A 19,148-nucleotide genomic window follows, 5' to 3' on the forward strand; every position below is an offset into this window, starting at 1 on the left:
CCCCGTGTAGTAACATGCAACCCATGTGAATAAAGATTGCTGTTACTTTATCCAAAAACACAACAAAAGGGAACAGTGAAAACACAGGGTAAAGGAGATTGCAACAGGGCACCTGTGTTGTACGCTCCTCTGTCCTGTGTCTTCCCTTTTAAGAGATGCGGCGAAAAAAGCCTACGGTCGTAGATTGCTCCCCTGCGCTCATTTAGCGGTAGCTATAACTTGACAATACGAGCTTGAGGTACGCTCTGATCCCAGTTGCATTCGTTTACGCGTGTCGACGTTGCAATAGCAAATGTGAGCACGAGGATAACAGCTGCGCAAGGCTTTCGCACCTCAGTAACTTTAAGAGGTGATAGTCGACAATAGGAAAGACGAAATCGTAGCAGCATAACTGGCGAAAATAGTACTGTCGATGTTACTTTTTCTAGATACGCGTAAAATCGCAATACGGCCAATCATCCGTCGCCGATCGTTACAGCACGAACGAGATTTATGAAATGATGTGTCACTGCGTTGCACGGACTGCGCAACGGTGCATATTTGGTTTCCCGTTCGCTTTATTCGGTTTTTGCGGTTTTATGAGCGTTATGCTAACGTGTCGCGGTCAGGCTGGCTAGGGGCGTCTGCTACTGGATATTCACTCTTCGTTGCTTGCCTGCGGCGCCAGGTGCCGCATAGATTTTTTAATTCGCGACAACTACATAACTGTTTTTGCAGTATATTGCTTATAGTTCAACTATTCGGCCGCTTCTAACTCAAAATGGGATAGGCTGGTTTGTCGGCCGTGGCCTCTGAGATCAGCTCCGGCAGAGGAACGACGCGCTCTATCGCAGAGGCCACGGTCGGCGTACATAGTTTATGCGGATTGCATTAGATGGCGCCACCATGTAATCAATTATTGTTACTGCTGTGGATTTGAAACAAGCGCAAAAAGTCAGCATAATACCCTCCAGATGCCCTCTGCTAGCGTGTAGGCACTGTCATTAGTAAAAAAAAACGTGAAAATATACGCACAGAAAAAAAATAAAGTCGCAAAAACGCAGTCGGCAGGATTCGAACCTGCGTGAGGAGACCCCAACGGATTTCTAGTCCGTCGCCTTAACCGCTCGGCCACGACTGCGGCACTTTCATGTACATATTACACGAATAATTGAGAACGAAGTCGGAAGCGGCAACCAATTGGCTCTCTTCATCATAGTGTTTACTCGCGGCGGTGGCTATAGCACAGAGGACTTTCGCCGGGAGCTTGAAGTCTCGGATTCAATTATCGTCGCACAGGCTAACGTTTTCGATGGAGGTGAAGCGCAGAAGATGCCCGGCAGCTGTGCGGCGTCAGCGCAGGTTAAGAACCCCTGTGGTCCACATTGACCCATACTAAGATCGCTTCCTGATTCTAGGCTTCACTCTGACGTATGTCGGGCAAAGAGGTCATTAGAGTGCTCTACTTGCAAACCATTAACGGACCAATCAATAGAGGCTGCATTTTTGGCCATTTCTGCGTCGTATTTCTCCAGATGGCAGCTGCACTGCGAAGCTGACTCGCAGCTCCCCGTGCGCCCGCTGTTTAGCGCTGATCCTCCGCTCGCATTATTGTCCGTTTCGATGCACTGTTGCGGATTCTTTCTCTTTTGCAAAGTATTTTCATGAACACACCAGCATAAAACGGGCTCTTGTCAGCCACCCCTCGAGTCGTCGCGCTGTCTGCTCCACTACTTTCTCTTTCTGGACCACTGCACTTGCGCGTGAGCCGCCGCGGTGGCACTGTGGTTAAGATGCTCGGCTACAGACCCTCTAAAGACGCGGGTTCGATCCCGGCCGGCACGATGGCACTTGGATGGAAACGAAATGCTAGAAGTCCGTGTGCTGTGCGCTGTTAGTGCACGTTAAAAAACCATGGGTGGTCTGAATTATCCGGATTCCTTCACTACGCCATCCCTCATAACCTGAGTCGCTTTGGAACGTTATACCCGATACACCAAACCATCCCTTTGCGCTGTCGTGTCATAACCGCTCTCGCTGTCGCGTTCTCCGTCAGTAAACGTTTCTTGCCTCTCCTGCGTTGTGGCGCTAAAGTGAACGCGAGGGCTGGGTTTGTTAGCATTCGGTATGCAGAACCACGGCGGTCAGGTTTGCCGTTGGTGGCTACTTTGCGCCAGTTTGGCCACTTGACGACCCCGTTTCGGAATGAAGTTTTCAGGGTGGCTCCCTGGCCACTCTCTGGCTACTTTGAACTTCTATTCTGGCGCATTTAGCTGAGATTTTTTTTGTTAATCACACCATCCCAGCCGATGGGAATGCTCATTGAGGCACCTCCAAGTGTATATAGGGCAGATAGGGAGCGTACATGCGAGCGCGGCACGATTCTGAAGGACGTATCATCTTCAGATAGAAGATTTCATAAGACCTAGGAGCCGTGAAAGAGCGCTGCTTCCACTTCTTTAGGGAAACAGCGGTACAACTCGTACAAAGGCTTCCAAATGCCTCGTCGGTACTTCGGAGACTGCATGCTACTCGTAGTGATACAGTCGTAGTGATACAGGAAGCGCCAAGAGTCATTAGAACATACTGAGCTGCTGCGGCATTTTTTTTTTATTTTTGATGCTGCTCCATCCAACTGGAGTCACAAATACGGGAAGTGCAAACGGCCTAATCCCAGCTACTGAACTCAATGCAGCTCGTTTAGCTGCTTCGGCTTCTCGTTGTTTCCGCAGTCGTTCTTCTTCTTGTTCTTCCGTTTCTTGGGCACGTTGTAACCTCTTTCTTGCATTATTCTTAGCTTGCTTGGCTGTCGCCTTAGAGTCAAGCTGTTCGAAGCAGTAGAGCAACTAGAGTCTTCGTCGGTGACTTCCATGGCGAGACTCCTCAAGGAGCGCGGAACGACGAGCTCCTCCTGGCTGCGGTGGAGAGAGCAAGCTCATGTCACGCGTCGCCATAGCACCGGTGAGACTGACGTCACACCATCTGTTAGGCGCGGCGGCGGCTCCTCGAAGTGATGGGGGGTCCGCGGGCCACGGACCACGCGACGAGCGGTTAGACCTGGCGTAGTATTGCTTTCGGAATAAAAAAGGGAGCGCGATCAGAATTATGACTTCGAATCATTTCGCCTGTCGTGCATGCAAAGACTTCATGTGCTAAGACTGTAGCTGCGCCACCAGAGATCCTTTTGGTGCGTTTTTTTGGGCAGTGCATTCCTGTTAACATTCCTTAGAGCCGCCAAGCACTGACATTCTTTCACCGTAAGTGTTATGTAGGCCTTAGCTCACGTCATATGTCCGGCTTCTTTAGTATTAACCGCCCAAATATGTGCCTGTTGCTGGTTTCATCTCCATTCAACGGTATATATGCTGAATCAAAAGAACTATTTACTACCTTACTGGATGCTTTTATCAGGGGTACAGTTTCACTGAAGACCATGACTTTGCGCTTTTGAGTGTCATTTGCTGATGGGCCGTAAGCTTTAGTGCAGTCTTGTGTTCTAAATTTTGTGCACACCTCGTCTGGAATGTCTGCGTCGCGTCAAGGGGAGGCTGGAAGAGGCATAAAGCCCGTCGGTTTGGGTGCCTAATACGGTCTTAGACGTGTTATGCAAGAAGTTACTCCGTAATTTTCTGGGGTCTCTTCAAGATGTTATCGCATAATCTTTCCCTTCAATCGTTAAATCTTCGGAAGCATATATTTTCCTGACGATAAGTAGGGGCCTTTTAACACCACCATCCCAGAGAATTGGAATGTTTCGTGTCCAGTCTGTATACTGGCGAATCGAACCTTTTTCAGCCATCTTTGAGTGAAAGATCAATCTTCGAATTTTGCTTCACAGCAAAACTGGAATCTCGAAAGGGGCCCTTTTCCTGTGCGCAACAGGCTTTTACGTATTCATTCTAGCCCAGGACAGTAGCTGGGTAAACGCGCAGTAAATGCGCTTGTCTTTGTAAAATGATCGCGCCTTATAATCACACTATTGTGTACAGACCTCAGTGCGTGCAGTATATCGTGGTTCTTGTAGTGGATTTTTTAAGCCTTGAGCGCTTTTGTTTATTATTATTCGTAAGTATTATATGGCTCATCAGCAACGATACCTGGCGGCGTTGACCAAGAAAATGAAACACAACACGTAAGGACTTGAAGTGCCCACCGTAATTTTTTTTCTAGAAGATCCCACGTCTGTGATACAAGATATACAGGGTCTGCTCTGAAAGTAGTAGGACTGGTTTTTTCCTGTGCGAACGGGCGGACGAGAGGTGGACTGCGCGTGCAGGATCGTTGAAGGGGGATATTGGGAATGCTGGGGAAAATCGGCAGTCAGCTCTCGGCCGTTGAAGAGAGGAGGTCGCTGGTACTGTGAACCCCTGTCGAAACGTCTCGTCACGCAGAATCGTCGAGCGTTTACTGGATCAGCGATACGCGATCAAATTTTGAGTAAATCATGGTAAAACGGGCAAAGAGACTCACAACGTGATTAAGGAGGCCTACAGTGACGCTGCCATGGGGAGGTCAGGTGTTTTTTTAGTGGCACAAGCTGTTCCGAGAAGGTAAGGAAAGAGTGGAGGAAGACGACCGCTCCAGACGCCCTTCGACCAGCAGGACCAACGAAAATGTGTAGCGAGTGAAACATTTACTTAACAATGATCGTAGAATGAGTATCAGAATGATTGCTGATGACTTGAGCCTTCCTCAAAACCAAGTTTTTGAGATGGTGACAGAAAACCTATCCATGAGGAAAGCGTGCGCGAAGTTGGTGCCGGGAGTGTTGTCAGAGGAGGAAAAGGCCAACCGGTAGGATCTTCTTCGTCATGTGAATGAGGAACCCGATTTTTTGCCCAGCACAAGGCGGCAACGCTGCCTCAGCCCCCCTACAGTCTCGACTTGGCCCCGCCGGACTTTTTTCTATTCCCGAGAATAAAATCGACGCTCAAGGGGAAACATCACGGATCGGTAGAGGTGGTTCAACAGGCCGTGACGAGGGACCTAAACAGCATTCCGGTCCAGGCGTTCCTGGAGGCGTACGAAAACTGTAAAACTCTTTGGCAGCAGCGTGTAGGTACGGAAGGGTGCTACCTTGAAAAATTGTAATCGTTTGTGCTATTCTCTTGAATAAATTTTGTTTAAAAAAATGAGTCTCCCCTGAGAATGTTTTAAGCAGTGTGTGACCACCTCTCAACCTCTGTGACGGATTATTCGCGTCGCGTTCTGAACCGTGGAGTTCAGTGGTGAGCATCCTTCAACTTTTTGTCTTTTGTTTTTCGAAAGCATCATTTGACGATTAAAATGTAGCGTTGCACTAACCTTCTTGCCGTGTAGCATTTCAACCAGAAGAAGATATATTGACCTCAGCTGGCGTGATATTTCCAGCTCCTTCCTTATTACAGGCCCTCAATCTTTGTCTGTTTACGCTTTGATCTCTAGTCAACGGTATATTTGCTTGCTCAAAAGAATTCTTTTTAACCGCTTAGGAGGCTTTTACACGGGAGTGCAGTTTGACTCTAGGAGCAGGACTTTCACGCGTTTGTGTGTCACTTGCTAATGGGTCCGAAATTTTAGCGATCTTTAGTGTTCTAAATTTTTGCGAAGAAATTGTCTGTAATGTGCGCGTCGCGTCTTGGAGAGGCCCGAATAGGCATACAGCGCATAGGCGCGAGTGCCTACAACTGATCTTAGACGAGAAGAGCGAGATGTTGGCAGTTATGAGCGAAATTATGTGGGGGACCTTTACCGGGTCTGAAGGTGAAAACACCTAAATAAATCATAGAAACGTCATAACCTTCATTCGTTAAAAAGTCGGTAGGATATTTCTGCCTAACTTGTTACTAACGCCCCTTACTCCCCCCCCCCCCCCCCCCCCCCCAGAGAATCACATTATTCGGCTTGAGTCCATATCCAGTCCAATTTAGAACATTTGCTGTTGAGTGAATAAGAGAATTAATATCACAAAATTTTGTTTCAAGCCAACTTTAAAATCTTAAAATCGGCCTTTTTCGCTCCCTTAACTGGTTTTATTGTGGTTATACTTCTCCAGGGCAGTACCGCAATAACCGCAGATCGCGCGTTATAATCGACACTGTTCTGTAGAAGCCTCAGTGTATGTAATATCTCGTGGTTCTTGTAGTATGGTTTTTTTTTTATTCAGAGCGCCCTTGGCTTTATAGAAAACCCCAGAAGAACGCCATATATTTAATGGCTGCACTGAAACGTGCCCCTCGTGGTTTCTTCCTCTTTCAGCCCCCCTCAATCCTGGAGTACAGTGGTGAGCATCCATCATATTCATTCTTTCTTTCTTTTTGCAGAAGCATGCGAGTGGTTATTAAATTAAAGCATTGCAGTAAGCGTCACTCACAGAGGCATTTCGGTCAAAATGAAGTCGACATACAACTACAGCCTAAGAGCTTTAGTACCGCATTTCTGGACTCCTAAGCCGGACGGCATGAAAACAAGCGCTTCCTGGGTATATGGGATGTTTTCTCGTAACTTGAGCCAAGGCTTTGAAAAGGTTGTAGAGCGCAGCTGGGTTGAACCAACGACTTAATTTTACCCATCATGTGGCACTGCCTAAAATGTTTTTATATTCCGTCTAATTAGTTAAAATGCAGAGATTAAAGATGTAAAACTTAAAATATTCGCTTGAGGGCCAAGTGCGTTCCCTTAACTTGCTGATGGCATTTTGAAACAACCTAAACAATTTTTTTTTACCACGTAAGGGGGGAAAAACACCGGTCTATGTAACGAGCGAACTGTGTTCCACAGCTCCCAAAGCCGCTGCGAGCAGGAAGGCAAAAAATGACGATGCAATCCTATGCGTGTAACTGCACTTGCTTGCATCCAGACCATTTTTAACCAAATGTTATCGTTAGATATCCCGTGTTCAGCCCGAAATGCGCCCAGGACGTGTTCTACACAAGTATTTGGCCCTTTGTTGTGCCTCGTGCATGCTCCTTTTTTTCAGAATTTAAAGAAAGCCCACAAAACACTAAAGAAGATACCCGATCACGCGCTGCCATAACGAAGCGCTCCCAACCAGGTTCGTAACGAACGTGATGTGCGCGCTGTCCATGCCCAAATGAGCGGCCGCCGCACACTTCGACGGGCTGCACATGACTAGAAAAGAAAACGCAGGCTACCCGAATTCTCGGTGTGCTACTGGCGCTCTGCTGTGCTTCGCACCTGCGCTGTGGGACTAATCGATGTTTAGCTTAGCGCTATGCGTGTCCACCTGCCCACCTGTATCCACGGCGGCACACGTTCATCGGCCATAGGGGTGCCTCTGGGCTGCATAGTTCCGTCTTTGCCCCACAGCGGAGGATGAAGAAGCGTGTGTCTTACGGAGGCGAGTCGGAGTATGTAGAAGTTAAAGAAAACTTCGAGAAAGTGATGCTGTCGCACATAAAGTGCAGATACTGTTTGTAAACTTCACGCCTGAAACTTTGCCATTAACTTTATCGTTTAAAAGCTTTTCCCGGGGGGAATTTCGAATATGGTGCCCTACGTACAACCGCCACTTGCCAAAGAAATTTCCAAACGAAGGAATCAAAGTGCCCTTAATCTCTCTGGTAACAGTGCTTTAAAGCGAGCAATACGTACGCTGCCTCGGTGTTGGAGTTGATTCTGGAGGTGGGCCCTGATGCTGACATCTATGTCCTGGCACTCGGAACAACTTTGTCATCTCCTATCCAATTTTATATGGGCCTTTCAAACGGAACATTATCACTCCAAGAGGAAAAATTTAGCGTATACCTTAACTTAATTTTAGTCAGTTCCCTGTTTGGCCGAGAATTTCAGTGCACCCTTTTGTTTGCACTCACTTTCGTGCATATTCATTCTGGAATGGCTGAGTTCCGTAAAAAGTTCGTGGACGGGAAAACAGCCGTAGATGGCAAAATAGTGTAAAATAGGAAAAGGAGTGAAAATAAGATTTGAAGTTAATTGAAATGTATTTATGAGGGATAATTAATGTAGCAAAAAGTTTCATCGACTTAGATTAATTAGCTAATTAATTATCAGCAAAAACCATTGGACGGTCCAATAGGTTTGACGAGGATATAGTAAGTGAACAGGAAGCAACCACAGCGGCAAATTTGAAAAACCAAAATGGTTGATCAAGATAAATGAAGGTATCATCAGACTAAATAAATCGATCTATAATTAAAGCACAAGATAATTAAGCTAACTCAGTAGTTAAGTTAACAAAGAAAAGGGAAATGATAGAGGCAAATAGATGCGACGAGTGCCGAGGAGGCCTCAATGCTTTCGCATTCTCCCAACGCGGCTCGCCGCAGTGATCTCTATTTTTTTTTTATTTTCGGCTTACTTTGCACTAACAAAAAGTTCTAGTCATTTCTTTAGGATGTTCAAAGTTTTACACATATATTGCCGCGAATCTTCGAACTCCTTGCTTGTTCATTCTTCAAAGGTGCCAGCACGCTGCATTATCGCTTTGTTTGTGATGCAAGACGCGGCCGCGCCCGGATTGATCGCATCCGGGCGGGGCCGATTCGATGTTGTTCCACACTGTTGTAGTAACTTTGCACGCCCTATCTCGGAAGTTCACTGCCTGATTTAAACTGAGCACGACCGAGAGCGTCGGCATTCTCTTCGACGACCACCGAGCACGCTTGCTGCTACGCCGCCGCCGAGTCACTTAGCTCTTTGCGGGCGCAAGTCATCCCAAATAAATAGTTTTGTTCAGAAGCCATTCCTGCTGTCTTTCTGCTCTTCGGACTGCACTCACCACTACTGACAATATGATGCCTTTTATGTGTGACCATGTGACATTTTTCCAGCAAACAACGCCACAGACGTCCAGTGAATGTACTGTATGAGTGTCTGTGGCACACTTGAGGAGCTCTACCATAAGAAAAGTGAAGCAACTCTCGAAAGAGATTTGAATTGCACTTGACCGGAGTCGCGTGGTTCCTGCCAAATTGCCCTTGAAGAAATATCCACGCTATGTTGTTACTCAGTGTGGCCTATTTATTTGATCTCGGGGCCTGCATCGACCACGCATAATTTTTATCGCAACGGTTTAGCCCCACAGACTGATAACTACTGCATCCCCTTCGTATCGGGGCGGTGGTGAGTGCCTTCTTGCCGAGTAAATTGACGTAATTAATTGTTTTATCTTATTTTTACTCCGCCCCTATTTTTTTTACTTTCAATGTTTTCATGTGCATTATTTTTTTTCCAGTCAAGTCTATTTATCATGTTCTAAGCTCCTTTAATGAGATATCCTAAGTGGTCACGAGGAATGCCGGCGTCTGCTCGTCCGCGCGCCGAAAAAGCTGGTGGCTCACATGGCACGGCGGCCAGATGACAAGCTTCCCGCAAAGTTGCGGGCAACCTGCCCACCATGGCTGGAGGCAGTGAAATTAAATAAACCAAACGCAGTGCGATTGCCACCTGCCCACTCCGCATCAACTCACTTGTCTAGGGGTAGCCTCACGAAGGGCTATCTGCGCAAGAATGAGCCTTACGGCAGCTTGGGAAGAGCAGCCGCCGCCTCTCGGCGCAGTGGTGCATCACTAAACCGCTGCGTCAATAGTCGTACGGGGCCTCCCCGGTATCTATGAATCAATGACACCTGTCCGGGAGGGATCTCTAATTCTAACGCATTGCACTCTTAAGTGCAGGTTAGGCGTAGTCTACGTTTTTAGCTTGCTTTCAGTGTCGCTTCTTGCAATTTCTCCTACCTCCGCTGACTCCATCAATTCTCGAATCTGCGCTTAATCGCTTCTACAGCTATGTCTATTTTTCTTACGCTATCTCTAGTGATAGAAGAACTACTTTACTTGTCTGAAAGTGAGTGGAAGGGAACCAAGTCGTTGTTTTCCAGTCTGGTCGCCAGGGGGCTAAACAGCCCATCCTTGCGCCGACCTTTTCGGCCCTGACCGCCGCACGGAGTTGTACTTCTGGGTGCGAGCTGGACAACGCAGCCTCCCTCTGCACTAGGTTGGAGAGTCGCAAATGCTCCGGGGGTTTTTCCGCGGGGCGTTCAAAAAGAGGGTGACTGAGAATGGCTTTCGGTGCCGCACTCATAACGCAGACCGGTCTGAATTCGACTGGGGCGACTTTGGAAGAAATGTACGGATTAAAAAAAAAAGGTTCCTGTTTGTAACTGCCTACACTCTAGTGCTTGCCTTTTGTTGAGCGAGGGAGGAGACGAAGGTAATTTCTTTAGTGGGAAGTAATCATTGGTACGAGACCATTCTGCGTCTAGCAGATCGGAAATCGGAAAAGCCCACCGCCAGGCCGAGGAATTCTCGGGCATATTGGTTGGCTTTTTGTTTCCCGCACTGCTGGAGCCACCTGGAACTTTTAAACCCAAATATCCTGGAAGGATCACTATGTCCTCTTTGTCATCTGGATACATAGCTTTATTTATATCGATGTAATATCGTTGTGCTAATTTGTTCCGCAAGAAATCTGTATGAAGCGTTTTTGCGCTCATGACTGTACAATTGACCACTTGCGGAAAAATTTGTGCGCATGCGCTGTGAAGACGCAGCTAGCGCCCTCTATACTCTTCCGTACTCATTAAATAAAGCATCTAAATTGCTGTAACCCTAGGTACCGTCAGCACTTCGTGTCACGGAGATTTTTACTCATGATTTGTATTTTATTATTTTTTTTTCCTGTGTGCTCACTTGCCGTGTACTGTACAACATTCTGGTGCTGCTGTCAAGTTATTGTAGGGTGCGTCGACCTCTGTCAAGCCTTCTCTCTGGCTTTTTGTCGGCGCACCCAACATCCTCAAGATGTTGAATAAAATTGAATTGAATTGAATTGAATAGGCGATTTGGTTTTGGTTGGAAAACATGAGCCGGCCGTGCATTCCTGCGCCGTAGAGCGGCGACCGATGTGAGCTCCTTGCCTTGCGTTTGCCGCGTGTATCAAAATGCCAGCTCACTGCGTGGCCTACGGTTGCACTATTTACTTTATTGAAAAAGGGAGCACGAAGTTCTACAGGTTCCCGTACACGAGGCTACGTGCCGAAAAAAAAAAACGGCGTGGATAGCGGCTGTGAGGAGACAGAATGCAGACGATTCGCCGTGGGAACCGAACGAACATTCTCGGATCTGCAGCTCGCATTTCATAACAGGTACGGTACTTTTAAGCACTTATATGTAGGTTTGTACGATTAGAAACCGCGTTCAATGCAGGACAGCCGTCAAAATTCGAGAACCATCCTGACTTCGTCCCAAGTGTGTTCAGCTACGTTAGGAGTCCCGGTGATGCTGCGGTGCGTCGTCATAGCCGATGGCTTAAACGACAGAAAGGTAAGCGCTACTTTTGATTTCTTGCGGGGACCAGAAATACCAACGCAGAACTGAGGAGCACATGTAATGCGTCGTTCACGTCTCATATTTTGTGATCAAGCGCTTGTCGTTATTTGCAGCGGCTAGCGAAGTGCGGCCGGCAGCGGTTGCGTGGTTTAGAGAACCCGCACGGCGAAAGCCGTGCTACGGTAGCATAGCGCATGAGCAACTTCGCCGTGTTGATTTATTACCCAGTCGATAAATATTAAGGCGAAAGCCTTTAATGCCTCATACTGTCGTTAGCAGACGCGTCGGCAGGAGTATCGACAGACGCGTCGGCAGCCGTGTCGGCAGACGCGTCGGCAGATTCGCCCGCCTTTCGGCGTCACTGCTTAAAAGGCTCAAGGTTCCAGCATGAATAAAGACGCATCTAGTGAATGCATGGGCTTCATAAATAAAATAAAAGGAGTAAAGTCAAGAAAATGAAAATAAAATAAGAAAATAAACAGAAATAAAAACAAAATAAAAGTAAGATGTGAAAATAAAAAACAATGCTACTTGAGAAAGCAAATTTGGAGTCTTTGCAGCTCAGGAGATACCGCGAGAGGCTTAAATATATGTTCATGATTGTTCACAACAAATTAGGAATTAACAGCAGCAAGGACATTGAGCTCGTCCCGGGTCGTTCGACACGATCCTACCATTCTTTAAAAGTGAAGGAATACTCATGCCACACTGAAACATACAAGAATTCTTTCTTCCCCCGTACTGTGCGGGAATGGAATGTCCTCAAAGCGAATATTGTAGAGGCTTCTACTGTGGAGTCGTTTACGGCGTCGCTTAGGAATTTGTAACAATTTTGCAGCATTCAACATTTCCTTTTTTTTCTTTCCCCCAGTGCTCATTTTGACGCGAGATTCGTCTAATATTGTGTAATGTTGTTTCTTTTCGTCGTTCATTTTTTTTTCGGTATTGTGTGCTGAGTTGCGTGTGCCTCAAGGAGGTTTTTCTTTTTGTCAAAGTGTATTTTACACCCACTCCTGCTTAAGGCTTTGCAATAAAGCCAGCAGTCTTCTGTAAATAAATAAAAATAAATAAAATTAAGAAAGGAGCAAAAAATAAATAACAAATAAAATATGAAAAATAAAAGCGTAAATATAAACAAACAGTGGCCAGGAAACGCCTTGCAGCATTTTAGAGAGCCAAAGTGCCCCCTGAATATTTGGCAATGCTACCCGCGTTTATGAAGTGCTTTTAGATTACAAAGCTGGACATTTTTCAGAATTGTGAACGCCGCATCCAATGCCTTTATTGAAAATATTTTCTCTGTATTTCTTTGACCTACAATATGTGGCTGCTGTGAATGTCTCAGCCTCGTTGCTTGTAACCGCTGTTTCATAACTGCTGTTTCATGGCTACAGGCAAACTTCAAACGCCAGTGCGTGCAGCAGAAAGATGTGTAGCTGCTCCTGACGTTATGGCAGAATTTCAGCAGCCAGCTAATGGTGAGCTTGCGTGTACTTTCCAGACTGCAACGCTCTTCTGAGCTTTTTCCCATACTGTGTTGTGAACACTGCAGCTGCTTGTTGCACCTGGCCTTGCTCCTGCTGCAGTATGCTCACAGAGCACAATTAGTGTTATGCACTAAGGGTTTCACCAGCTTCTGAGTGCCAGATCTTGTTGCTTTCAGGGAATCCTGACATGGACGCAAGTGCGGCACAGGACAACAGAGCAGACGAGGAATCAGTAGCGCTACAGTTGCCTGCAAATCGTGAGTTTTCACATGACTGGTCAGTCGTTGCTGTTCTTGTGGGTCTGTGCTGGACCGAGAAACTTCCCAGGTTTTTCCAGGCTCTGAGTGCTAGCCATTGTCTTGCTCGCAGAAAATCCTGACATGGCCACAAGTTCTGCTCAGGACGTCAAAATGGCTGAGGAGGACACAGTAGAGTTGCAGCAGCCTGAAAATAGTGAGTTTGCACGTGCTTTGCTGAGTGAAATGCTCTTCTGAGCTTTTGCTCACACCATGGTGCAAATGCTGCGGCTGCTTGTTGCAGCTGGCCTGCTTCTGCCGTGAGGAACTCAACTAGAGACCAATTATGCAGCTCTTTTGCTAGAGAGTATGAGTAGTGTGTTGTAGTATGCTTGTAGAGGGAGCTCTAATGTGCGCTTTTTTTTTCTGTGCTGCTTGCAGGTATCACGGAGCACACCTGGCCGGATTGCTGTTGTCAAGTCTGCGCCGTTAACAGGGTGAAAGATTTGCAGAAGACAGTGGGAGAGTCGCAGAAGTTAATTCTCCGACTGCAGAAGCAAAATGCGAAGCTTGAGCTGCGGCTAGATGCAGCCATGTCGAATTTCCTCTCCTTGAGTATGCTTGACACTCCAAAGAAGTGTATGTATTACACTGGGCTGCCAAATGTTGAGGTTTTCAACACTTTGTTAGAATACTTTGCACCGCGTGCCAAGGAAATGCTGTACTGGGGCTCTGATAAGAAGCACAAGGATGACCCCCGTGGCAATCGAAAACTAAGTTATCTGGCCAATGAGTTTTTGATGGTGTTAGTGCGGCTGAGGACCGGTATGCAAGGCCAAGAACTGGCTCGGAATTGCCTTATCTCGGAAAGTCAAGTTAGCCGCACATTCTCCACTTGGATTAACTTTTTGCAACGAGAACTTAGGCACTTGACAACCTTCCCAACTCGAGAAGATATAACACCCCACCTGCCTAACTCCTTCAATAATTTTCCTGACACTCGTCTTGTCCTTAACGCCACGGAGGTCAGAATACAGCGGCCCTCAGCAATGAATGCTGAACGCCAAACGTTCTCTACGTACAAACACTACAACACCTATAAGGTGCTTATTGGCTGTACACCAGACGGGTGCATTTCACATGTGTCGTGTCTGTGGGGTGGATCTAGCTCTGATAAAGCCATTCTCGAAAGCAGCGGCCTTCTTGACATGCTGGATGCAGGTGACGCTATAATGGTGGACAAAGGCTTCACGTTCCCATACTTGCCACCAGGTATAAAAGTTTATCGGCCTCCACTTCGTGAGTCGCACCAAAAACAGATGTCTGCAAAAGCAGTAGATGAAACCAGGCGCATTGCTTCTGCAAGGGTGCACGTTGAAAGAGCCATTGCAAGAGTTAAAGGCTTTCATATATTGGACAGGCCCTTCCCAATCTCAATGATTGATATTGCTGAGCAGGTTTTTGAAGTGTGCTGCCTCTTGAGCAATTTCAGGCTTCCATTGATAAGAGAGACAGATTGATATGGGCACAAGTTGTCTGTGTGCTGAAAGTGGGCAGTTAAAAAATGGTTTGGTTTGGCTTAGGGGGGCTTAACGTCCCAAAGCGACTCAGGCTATGAGAGACGCCATAGTTAAAAAATATGAAGGATATGAAGGCTAAAGCTGACAAAGTGAAAAAGGGAAGTGGAAGCCTCAGCCTCGGGCTGCTTGCCAACATTTCAACAAGACGACCTGCCTCCTCTTGTCGGAACGTTGGCAAGCACACAGAGGCTTCATCCTCAGTTGTTCACTTTGTGAGTGTCGAGGAGCCTTCTGTCTGCCCTCTCTTGACCACAGATCTGACAAAGTTAAGGAACAATGCTTTGGTGGCTGCAGGTGATGCAACAATAGAAATTTGTCTCTTGTTGGAACACAACACGCCAAGGAAACCGTTGCGCTGAAATTTTATACGCATATTATAGTCACTCTTGTGCTGCAAGACATTGCGTTCGAGAACCTTATGCTTTTGAAATTAATCTCCAGATTTTCAATAAATCTTGTAGCTATAAGCCACACCAAACTCCACACATACCTTCAGTCTTAAAACGTAATGCAGCAGGCTGTCTGCCTTTGCTGCGCTGTTCCCGACCATATTTTGGATCAAAAAAATTGGAGGACGCTTAAGGTTCGCCTTTAATAGTGGAATGCGACAGCGTGTTGTAGCGCTGCCAGAGTATTACTCGTGTATGAATCAATACACAAACATCTCATGAAGTCAAAGACCACAACGCATTCATTAGGTCCCCTTTTATTCAGTTCGAACCAATGAGCCTATATAGAGTGTTCTGCGCATGCTCGCCTCACAATCTGAAAGACCTGGATTCGATTCCTCGTATCTCCACAGTTTTTTTTAATTTTGTTACTTTGAGGTTATCGTGCTACAAAGCCGAGACCGGCTTTTCTGCGACACGAGCTCCTTAACGCTGTCGCATTAAAAACCTGCCAGCTTCTTCAAGCAAAGCATGCAAATAAAGTGCTCAAGAGATGAAGTTTTGTTACTAATTTACAAAACTGCTGGTCTCTATTTAGACCAGAGCATGTGGGGAGTCAGTACAGTAGGAAGTCCAGAATAGTTAGTTGCATCACAGACACTGAAATAAAGTGAACTACCCAATATTGAACAGCTACAAGTTTCCACGTTATCAAAAAATGTAAAATATCAGAACAGTTGAAAAAGAAGGCTCGAGTGCATCAGTTCGAAAAGTATGCTCGGACACATGCTTGTGCCACGACTCTGAGGAGACATTTTGACAGTTTTATATTGCAACTGTTGTGACTGAAAAATAAAAAATGCAAGATGAAATTCTTGTGCCCTATATGAGAATGATAATAGATGATGATTTAATGTGTTACTTTAATTTCTTTATTTTGACACGCAGACCTTCAAGCGGTGTGCACACGTAAAAACCCTATCTGAATTTGCTGTATGACACATACGTGCCGGATGTGTAAAGCCGTCCAAGCCTTTTAACTCTCCTTGTCAAAAGCTCTGGTATTAATGCATGCTTGCTGAAGTGCAGGAGTCCTGGCAGCATTTCCTGAGTCCAGAATTCTTCATTGAAGTGTATCCGCTCTACATGTAGGAATGGCGGGTCTTCTGGCGTGTCTCCCTCGGTCCAGATGACAAGGGCGCACCAATTATGGCCCGTAACTGCCATCTGGCCTTGAATCTGGTAGAAATAGGCATGGTCCCGCTTCAGCTCCGCACCTTCTTCAGTAAGCCCACAGCAGAAGTTTTTGTTTAGGCAGGCTTCTTCACATGTCATACCTTTTTTGGAGAAGGGGCATTTAACCTCAAGTAGGCCTTCTTCTCCATCTAAAACAACAATCCTGTCTGGTGAAGCAGCTAGGAAGGGGTACTAGCTATGCACATGAAGGCCAGTTTCCTGAACTGCTACACTCAAATCTTTAGCGTGCTGCAGCTTCACATAAGCCTCTACAGCATCTGCTTCGTGCTCTCTGCCATATACAATTGCTTCAGGTGTGACTCTATTACAAGGGTATAGCAGTCCCTTTAGCAAACCATCTGGCTTGGTACAACGGCAGATCCTTTTAAAGAGTGATGCTGTTAGCCGGCCAACTCGGGCTTCATGCTATTTCTTGTTGGCTGCTTGGCCGACCGTTTTCTTGCATATCTTATCCCTCTCTTCTTGGCTCAGGGGCTTGAGAGTCTGCATGTATGACTGCACCTCAATCGCTGAAGGCTCGCTCCAGAGGTCAGCGCTGTCTTCTATAAGTTTCTTTTTGTTGCATAGTGGACTTGTCTTGGCTTTGTCGGTGGGACACAAGTACCGAAGTGCTTGCAGGTCTGGACAGAAGGATGCTAGTTTTCTGCTGAGTGACTCAATGTCGTGGTGACTAGGAAGTGGTGCAATGGGGCAGGAGTCGTAATCACGCTTCCTCTTCTCACGTGGAGACTTGTTAATAGAGTGCTTTTGAAATTTTATTTCGCCCAAAGGCTTCCTTGGATCTGCCTTTTTTGCTGCAAGTGAAGAAAAAAATAGGCTACTTCAGTTGTGCAACAAAATTAATTTGCATAAACATGGCTGTTCAATATATGCGAAATGAGTTTATTGTGTGTGCTATGTTTTGTAGTGAGCAAACAATGTAACACTGTTAAATAAATTGTCATGAATGCGTAAGCAATCATGCAACTGTGCCGGGACTTCCTTTAGTTGTATATTTTTTGAAGGAAACAATGTGCCTTGTAGCAGGGGTCTACTGGTTTCAGCATCCACCTTATATACGGAACACCTTGGGGTTCAATCTCCAGTGCTGCCATTCGTGTACGGATGAGACCAAGTTAACATCCCACCCCCCTTTTCTGGCGCTCAGTTTCTTTGAGGTGAAACGCATCTAAAACTGGCCTTTGTCCCCACATTGAGTTAACCAGTTTACATGAACACTTTAGCCATGCTGCCCTTGTGCCGCTGAAATTTGCTGTGATCATAATATGCATGCACTAAGCATTTTATAGTTACGAACCTAATAGAAACACAAGGCTCTTAGGGTACAGCAAGAACGACAACATAGCATTGCTGGAGATGTGAGTAGGTGCTATACCTTCAGCAGGGACTATCCACTTGCAGAGTACGTCCGTGCAAGATGGTGCATCCTCTGCCCTCGCAGCAGCACTGAACAGGAGCCCTGCCACATGTTGGCAGGTTTCGCTGAGTCTACAAGAGCAAAGAAACGAATATTGCCCACTGTTGCGCACAAAATCTCAGGATAGCCGACTAACTGCACGCGTTTTGCAAAAGCAAGACTGGTACGTAATGAAGGCCTCGACGAGATACAAGGCGCAAAAGGCGAGGCCGTTGATGACGCCAGTAATGCACGCATCCAGCACGTTTCAAAAACGGGTGTTCCTGCTATATTTCGCGCTTGCTGCTAAGTGCACACAGCACTGTCGTTCCAGAAGAGTTTTGCCATCGACGCACGCGCGTATTCGGTGAAAATCGAAGATATACACTAGTATCAATATTGGCCATAAATGCCACGATGTCAAGCTGCGCTATCTGAACAGCGGGAGCACGGCAGAGCGCAACCTCGCGTACATCCGCGCATTCTCTCCTGCGGCCCGTTAGCGCGCAAAGCAACGCTCTGCCGCATCAGCACGAGCCGTGATTGAGATAGTACGAGTTGTTTACTAATCAGTTAAGTGTACCCTGCGGCAACAGGTGCTGTACGAAGTTAGCAAAAAATCCTGTCCTATCAAGAAAGCGCAAATATAAATATCTGCGCCTCCCATCCCATCCCGTGCAACCCAATGCATACCATTACACTCTTAAAGTTGCTCGCGCATCGGCGACATTCATGCACACTTTCATAGGGTCATTCGGCGTTCCGAACTAGGGAAGCGCGTTTATAAACAAAATATCTCACCCAGCAACGCAATCGCAGTGCGCTCCGACGATCTGGCCCGTAAAAGCGACGAACCATGCCGTTGTCACGTAAACGCCGGTCTTCATAGACGGTGCGCACGGCGCTCTCACCAGACCTAGTTCATCGTCAGCTGTTTGGAGGTTCACCATAAAGTTTTTGACATACCCTTCCTCTTTGAAGGACCAGCCGCGATGAGCCTGGCGAACAGTTGAGGTAGCAGAATGCAGGTATTGCCAAACGTGGTCGTTTCTAACGCTACAACGCGAAAAATCTTCGCTCCACCCCGTTTCTAAAAACGGAAATGGGATGTTTACCTCCTCTATCATCGTCTTTCGTTGGCAAATGCACGTTTCCGGCAAATAAACAACACTAAAACAACAAAACAAGGGCACGTGAACTGCCGAACGCTGCCTTACACATGCTCGCTCGAAGAACCCCTTTCCAACCAGAAGTGCCGGTGGAGCTTGCCTGTTTGCACGACAGGGGGCGCTCGCTTTTCCGCAAACGACAGGTCAAAAACGCGGAAGTTAAAAATTGGATGAATTCAATGGAAAAGAAACATAGTGTAGAACTATATCGATTCTGGAAAAGGCAGATCAGGAAAGAATTTTTCTATGATAACTCAAGAGGCAGTGCCCTACTTTTTGAAGCTAGATCAGGGTGTCTTAGAACGCGCAGCTACAAAAAGAAATTTAACGAAGAAGATGACACATGTGCAGTGTGTGGTAGATC

At 46.6% G+C, this 19,148-nt stretch overlaps 1 protein-coding gene, 1 non-coding gene and 1 pseudogene across 2 annotated transcripts; 1 reads left to right on the forward strand and 2 right to left on the reverse strand.

Moving 5' to 3' along the window:
• Window positions 1-1,038: 1,038 nt before the first annotated feature.
• TRNAS-AGA (transfer RNA serine (anticodon AGA)) lies at window positions 1,039-1,120 on the reverse strand. The gene has a single exon. It is a non-coding gene; the product is annotated as a tRNA-Ser (tRNA).
• A 12,346-nt stretch (window positions 1,121-13,466) lies between these two features.
• Window positions 13,467-15,809, forward strand: LOC149355484 (uncharacterized). The gene has a single exon (XM_089583813.1). The coding sequence runs from the start codon at window positions 13,587-13,589 to the stop codon at window positions 14,511-14,513; it is 927 nt and encodes a 308-aa protein (XP_089439939.1). The 5' UTR covers window positions 13,467-13,586; the 3' UTR covers window positions 14,514-15,809.
• Window positions 15,218-18,818, reverse strand: LOC149355485 (uncharacterized; annotated as a pseudogene).
• Window positions 18,819-19,148: the final 330 nt, after the last annotated feature.

The sequence above is a fragment of the Amblyomma mixtum genome, chromosome 3, assembly GCF_055824585.1.
Source record: "Amblyomma mixtum isolate Tamu chromosome 3, ASM5582458v1, whole genome shotgun sequence".
In the NCBI taxonomy this organism is placed as follows: Eukaryota; Metazoa; Arthropoda; class Arachnida; order Ixodida; family Ixodidae; genus Amblyomma; species Amblyomma mixtum.